A 7,096-nucleotide genomic window follows, 5' to 3' on the forward strand; every position below is an offset into this window, starting at 1 on the left:
TCCCTGACTTCTCCCTTGTGATGGATGCCTATTGGATGTCATGACTGGATTCCGCCCCTTGAAATCCTTGGTCCATAAAATCAGAGGGACAGGCTCCCAGATACCATCTTGTTCAAAATAATTCAATGCCTTTGGATTTCCATGAATTTTCTATTTTGACTAAAGCAGGATCACATTTTTTTCCTCCCTCAATCTGCATTTGCAATCTAGCATGGGAGAAAGTCAGGTTAGTCTCAATTGACTGGAAGGCTAACATCTGAATCTGCAATTTTCTAGTCACTATGAGACCTAAGAAAGAGAAAAGACAACTTATATTAAAAGAGAATAATGAGGCCAACAAAACATGTGAAAAATGAGTCGTCAATTGGCCATGCCATCATTCTAACGTTTCATTGCAGTTTATTTCTGAGAAGTTTCTGTGTTCTTGTTTTGTGGTTCTATGTGACATACATTTAGCCTTGTAATACATTCCTCTTTGGCTTAAGCGAGCTCTAGTTTCCATTATTTCCTTCCAACCTAGTACACCACCTGCTTCCTGAGCTGGGTCCGTGATGAGTTTGTACCCTAAGATTAGCTAATATGTAATACTGTGGACTGGCTGCTGGCACAGAAATACACCACCGAATCCCGCGGCTCTGTAGCCTGGATCTCAAGGCTACAAGATGAATTTTGGGGGCACTTCGCTGAAAATCTTTTCTTGGGTATGCCTGTTTCATCAAAGACGTTTTCATTCTGGAAGGAAATCAAGAACTTGAACTCTTTTTTCAGGACCTGTTGATACCAGAAAACATAACCATGTCCTGTTATTGGGACACAATGTAATATTGCCTTCTGTCCTTTCCCTTTGACAAAATGTCTTGGAGTCTGGATGACTTCTTCACCAGGGGAACCTGTAAAGAAAGTAGACAGGAGTTGGAGACTGAGCCCATGAGGGAGTTTGATGACATGGATGAAAGGCTTAGAGCAGGGGGCTGACAAGTGCAGAACAAGGACTCACCTGCAGCCGGGAGACAAAGGATCAGGAAACAGATGAATATTGGGTTCATGGTAGAATTAGGGGAAGAGCAGGCAGCAGAGGCAGGTGGCTATCTGTGTGGCTCTCCCTGCCTCTAGCAGTGGCTTCTCTGTGACGTGATCACTTAATAGAATCCAATTGCCTTTGGCATCCTGCTTTATACAAGTAATACAAATTAACAGGATATACGAAACAATTGTATTCAGCCACCGGAAAGCAGGCAGTACAGGACCGCGATTCTGCCAAAGTGCCAAAACATGGGGGCCATTTCCGTACACACAGAGTGGTGAACAGGGCAACAGAGCATGGCAAATTTTGAGTTGTGGAAAGAGGCTACAAAATCAGCGGGTGCTGAGGCAGCCAGAATTTTCAAGGAAAGACCACCAGAGAGGAGGAAGCTGCACAAGAACTCCAGCTGTTGAGAGGAATTATCTTAAATTTTTGGCTAAACGATAATCTGTGTCTGTGTAGGAAAAAGCTTTAAAAGGCACTGGAGAGAAACCCCAGACAGGCTTCACCAGAATCTGCAGAATGGCCATGCTGTAGTCATGAGACAAAATTAGGCTAGAGCAGGGGTTGGAGAACTACAGCCCACGGTCTGGATACCTATTTCTGTAAACTGTGTTATGGGCAGGGGGCTGGAGGGGAGAAGTAATCCTAGAATGGCAGCATGAGGAGCTTTGAATACCCTCTCCTCAGAAGGAAAAAACCATAACAGCTGAAAATTTAAAAACAAGCATTGGAGATGGCTGAAAATTCATGAGTCGTGATCACTTACCTGAATCTGACCTTGAGTTAATCCTTCTTGGCCTCTTGTTAGAGAGTTGGAAATATCTAGTGTTGTTGATCTCTATAGGTGGTGATGTAATAAACTATTCCATAGTAGGAATTGCTGCCTTGTCTTTCAAAATTAAAATGAGAATGAGGACACATTCCTTCTCATCTTCTGAAACCGACATTCTATAGCTGGGAAGTACCAATTCTTTCTTGTACTGGTGAACCTTATCCACTCAAATATCCATTTATTCAATCCATTATTATAAGTATTTCAGCGCACTAAAGGCCATAAGATACATACTGGCTTTAAGAAAGCTATTCTGGTAGGTTTCAGACACCCCATTTCTTCTGAACAAGCTGTGGTACTTTATATTTTTTATTCACATTAAAAGTTTAGGCCAGACTCTAATAATTTTAATATATCTTCTAAAGCACCACATCTAACTTTTTAATATAAGTCCTATTTATGAGCCACATAACTGGGTTCATCAACAGATTTACATTAGGGAAATAGTTAAATGCACTGTAAATAATGCATGACCAAGACAATTCATTTGTCTTAAATTCTGGCACAAAGTTTTAGCAGTTCTAATTTTCCCGCTTGGTAAGAAGACTGTGAGACTGCACCAATGTTCCTGTGAGGAAAGTTTCTTCTCTTTTTAGGGCATGGATTCATGAGAGTAAGGTTCTCTCTTGCCTAGGCTTGCCCTTAAATGCAAAGATCTATACAGTTATAGGATTCTTTACAAGTCTGGAGGCTCACAGATGTCTGCCAGACTGGATTTGCACTGGCCAGTGTTTAGGAAACAGTCTCCTCCTTGTCCAGAGTAGCATTGTCCTTTTCATGTACATCCGTTTGGTTTATAACTTCCAGGAGTTTTAAACAAGTCTGTCTGATGTGTTTATTACCTTATTCCCAGAACCTGGAACAATGTCTGCTATACAGGAGTTCCTAAATACATATTTCCTGAACAAATGGCAAAAGAATAAACATCAGTGCCAGTCCAAGTCATGAGTCTTGTTTACAGCATTGTAAGTTTCATCACTCACATCTCAGTGTCACCTCTGTTTCTGTCCCTGTGATCAGGTTATGCACAGAGTCTGTGGGACTAGAGTATAGGAGCAGGTGCTGGAGAGAATAATGAGAGTGAATATTGAATTGCCAGAGGAAGGTGTGGAAACAGACTACAGTGTGAGCGCCTGAGGTGGACAGGCCATCTATGCCCAGGACTCACTGCCCTCAGGAGGCAAATGGGCTCAAAGCAGAGGAACCTGGTGCCATAGGCAGGCTTGGGGCATCAGGGGGCCTCAAGCTTCAGAGTTCTAAGGGCTCTGCCTCCAAATTATGTGTGCTGCTTCTATTTTGTCTCATTATCTACAGCTCTCTAAAACCCTGCACATATTTGCTTGGTAAGAAATTGGCAAGTTTTTTGGATCAAAGAGGGGTCTCAGACTCTCAGATAAAATAAAACAGGGTTAGTTTTTCTAGATCAAACTAATGTGTTTTCAGCACTAACAGCATACCTCAGAAAGCATACAGGTGACTAGTTCATGTCTATTCTTAATGAGGAAGGCAGACAGAAAGAAAGGAAAGAAGGAAGGAGGAAAGATTGAGAAGCACAAGATAGAAATCATTTTATTTTTATTGAACCTGAGCTTCCTCCGGAAAGACAGGCTTTATGCAGGTCATATAAATTAATTAATCACCTCTAAATAGTATGGTTCTAAATCGTATGGTTCATACAGAAGACTCATGAAAAGGTCTAAGCCAGCCTCTCTGGATAAATCCAGGGTTCTAGTCCCTGTGGTGAAAGTGCTCTTCTGTCTCTTCTGTCCCAGTGGGTGTATGGCTGTGATACCACCACACATACCAACTCTTGGATTCCAAGAGTCCTTTCTTGACATAGTGAACTTGCAGTTTATGGTGACCCTTTCCCCGTATCTCCCAGCCTTCCGGACTGCATGTTGGCGAGTTTGGATAGAGGTGCTCCACAGCTTCTCTCACCATTCTTGGAGGCAGCTGATTTTCTGCCTGCACCTGCCCCCGAACATCCAGCCACTTCATCCACGTTCCATCCTCATAGGTTCCCTACCATGCACGTAACCACAGTTCAGAGTTTACTGCTTGAGGAAAACACCTCAGCATCTCTACAAGTTAAAGAACTTATGTTTACTTCCTCACCTTCTAAGGGCAGCTCATCCATCTCTAAAGGATCCCTCGGGATCAGGATTTAAAGCCAGCATTTTTTACCCTTCATCCTCCCAGGTTTATCCTAAAGAACTTCTTACTCTATGTTGGTCCTCAGCGCCACTCAGTGCTAGTCAACCAATGACGCATAGTCACAGGTGCTCACGTCTCTGGCCAAGATGCAAAGGAAAGTGAGTACAGTGTTGGGTGAGAGTGTGGAAATCTTCCAGCTTATCACCATTTACCTTCCTATCCGAAGGTCTGGCTTAGAATCCACGTAAACTCTGAAGAGAGAATGAGCTCCAGAGGTAAATTGTCTACATTTCGATCCTGGCTCCACCACAAACGAGATGTGATAAAGGGCTAGTTACCTGTCTGTGTCTCAGTTTCCCCATCGATAAATGAGTGAGATTACAATAGTACCTACTTTCTGAGGTGGTTGTAAGCTTACATGAACTATAAATATATGTGAAGAAGACTGAAGGTCTAGCATGCAGCAAGTGCTTAGTAAATGTTAGCTATTGTCATTAATCTCAATAAAACAATGTAAAAGCTCTTTTTTAAAAGCTTTTGTCTTTTTTTAGATTATCTTTATTCAATGTGCAAAATTTTACATTTTTAGAGAGCCATATAACTATATTTTCTGCTTTTTTTCTCAGAATGCCATTCTCATTAAGGGATAATTATAAGATAATTTGTAAATATATACTTCCATGTGACAATTTATGAGGTTTCAGTATTTCTCGCTCAGCATTTTGTTTATCTTCATTAAGGGGAGCAGGAACTCCCTCTTCTTCCCTCCTGCAGCTGTTCTTTTATTTATGTTTGCTGGAGCCCTTAGGCATGTCAGTGACATTATTACTCTCTTCTATAGCGATGGCTCCATGATCTTCATCTCCAAATGTGCTCTATTTTCAGTATGATTTCTTTATATATTTATGGTTTCCATTTGGCCATCACAATAGTACCTCTAACTCCAGATAGGAGCAGATTAATGTCTGGTCTTCCCTTTTTTTCTCTCTCTCTCTTCAATATGTTTTTTTTCTCTGAGAGATTTTTATCTTGGGATTCTTGTGTTTTCATTCTTCCATTAATGCGGTAGTTGTTCCAGGTCTGGGCTAAAAACATGTGGATTATCCAGGAGTATGAAATCCTATTAGGGTTAATCAAATGCTAGAGACTTGAGTTTATGTGACCTTGGGTCTTCATAATCCTTCACATATCACCTCTTATATTTCTAAGCCTCTGACTTAGATTAAAACAATCAAAGAAGAAAGAAAAGGCTTCTAGTCATCTTCTGAAAAGACAGCATGGGTTCTCAATATGATCCTGGGAAACACCACAAACTGAATGCCAGGCATGTGTAACCACTTTTCTACTCTTGGCATAACTGTCAATGGTTTTTATTGATTTGTGCCTAACTTTTGTCTACAGATGAGATATTGACAGCCACAAACCCACTTCCTATTGTTGTAAGAGGTGGTGGGGGAAGAGTCCTAGAGAAAGCACCTGCATCTGGGAACCGATGAGGTTTATGAACAGAGGGGAGGCAGCACTGTAGCTCTGTGTCTTTGCTGCTGGCACACAGGTATGTGGCTGCATCCCCCAGGACTGATGAGTGGATGTCAAGAAAGCAGAAAGAGGTGTTGGGCCTCCTGGCTTGGAAGTTATCAGGCGTGTCTGCTTCATTGTTCAAATCTTTGTCATAGTAGTAGAGCAGCAGCTTTGGAGCCTGACTTGGCTTCTGCTGGTACCAGTACATGGCATCATGGTTCAGATTCTGAAAACAACTCAGAGTCACTGGCTTTCCCAACTGGGTAAGCTGGTATCTTGGGTTCTGGATGACCATGGCATCCCCATGACCTGTAAAGAAAGAAGACAAATTTGTAGTCAGAGTGAAGGAGAACAATGTTGCTGCCATGAATGAAAGGCACAGACAGGACAAGATAGCTTTAGTCAAATATTTTCTTTCTATCCGGGACTCACCTGCTCCAAGGAGACAGAGGGCCACCCAGTGGAGAAGCCCAGGACCCATGGCGGGAATACCATCCCATACGGGAATGAAGCATCCGTCTGTCTCAGGCTCTGATTCCTGGGTTGGGAGGCGGGAGTTTAGAGTCCCCAGTCCCTGATAGGCAGATTTGCCTGTGATGACTGTCGCTGTTGACTTCACCAGGGCCGGGGTCATTCCTCGCTGCATTGTTATACACAACTTCCTACTTGGCAGGTACATGGGCTTGTCTGGAACAGGGATGGAACAGATATTTATTTTCTATATCATTTGCTGCTTCTTTGAGACAGGCGTTCCCGTATTTGCCCCGTCCCGGTCTCTGTCCCATGTTCGTCCAGTTCTCCTCACTTTACCCCTCTTTTCTCACATCCTAAAAAGCAGCCCAGCGGTTTCTCCATATAGGTAGCATTTGCTAAAGTCTCACTCAGAAACCATTAAGATAGTGCCTTTGCTTTTTCTACTCACATTAAAGATGGATTAATGTGATTAGGTACTTAGTGTATTTATTATAGGAAATTAATTTCTATTTATATCATGAAACTATATTTAAAATGTTGGTGCCTAGATTTAGGAAAACTGATTACATAATATCTGGAGTACAGAGATATATGTGGTAAGTAGGGTTGTATCTGACCTAGTCCGGGAACTGTGAGAAATGATACTTGAGAAGAGGGGCCTGATGCCTGTAATGATTGTAGGTGTCATCTAGACCTTGGCTACTCCGTGTGGGCCATGGACTGGTAGCTTTGGCCTCACTTAGACTCCTGTTCAAAATACAGGGAATCTTAGGCTGTACCCCAGACTGATTGGATTAGAATTCGCATTTTAACAAGGTCATAATTTACATGCACATTTAAGTTTGGGGAGCCCTGGGCTTAGAGGATCTTTGGAGATGTTGGAGAAATATATGCAAAGCAGTATGTCAAGGACACATGAAAAGAAATGATATTATGTAAGGATGGTTCAGATAGAATCATTTGCATGCTGGCCCTCCTAAAGATATCATTTCTTTTTTATCCTAAAGCAGACAATTAGAAGTTGAATATTAGAAGCTTGCTGGACTAGCTGCCATGAATCTGTACCTTTCCCTGGTCTGACTAGGAAT

At 42.1% G+C, this 7,096-nt stretch overlaps 1 protein-coding gene across 1 annotated transcript; it reads right to left on the minus strand.

Moving 5' to 3' along the window:
- Window positions 1–5,315: 5,315 nt before the first annotated feature.
- LOC118143583 (uncharacterized) lies at window positions 5,316–6,684 on the minus strand. Its single transcript, XM_035253097.2, has 2 exons — window positions 5,967–6,684; window positions 5,316–5,843 (listed from the first exon to the last, which is right to left on the minus strand). The coding sequence occupies exons 1-2, from the start codon at window positions 6,211–6,213 to the stop codon at window positions 5,398–5,400; spliced, it is 693 nt and encodes a 230-aa protein (XP_035108988.2). The 5' UTR covers window positions 6,214–6,684; the 3' UTR covers window positions 5,316–5,397.
- Between the last annotated feature and the right edge of the window lie 412 nt (window positions 6,685–7,096).

The sequence above is a fragment of the Callithrix jacchus genome, chromosome 11 (assembly GCF_049354715.1).
Source record: "Callithrix jacchus isolate 240 chromosome 11, calJac240_pri, whole genome shotgun sequence".
Classification (NCBI taxonomy): domain Eukaryota; kingdom Metazoa; phylum Chordata; class Mammalia; order Primates; family Cebidae; genus Callithrix; species Callithrix jacchus.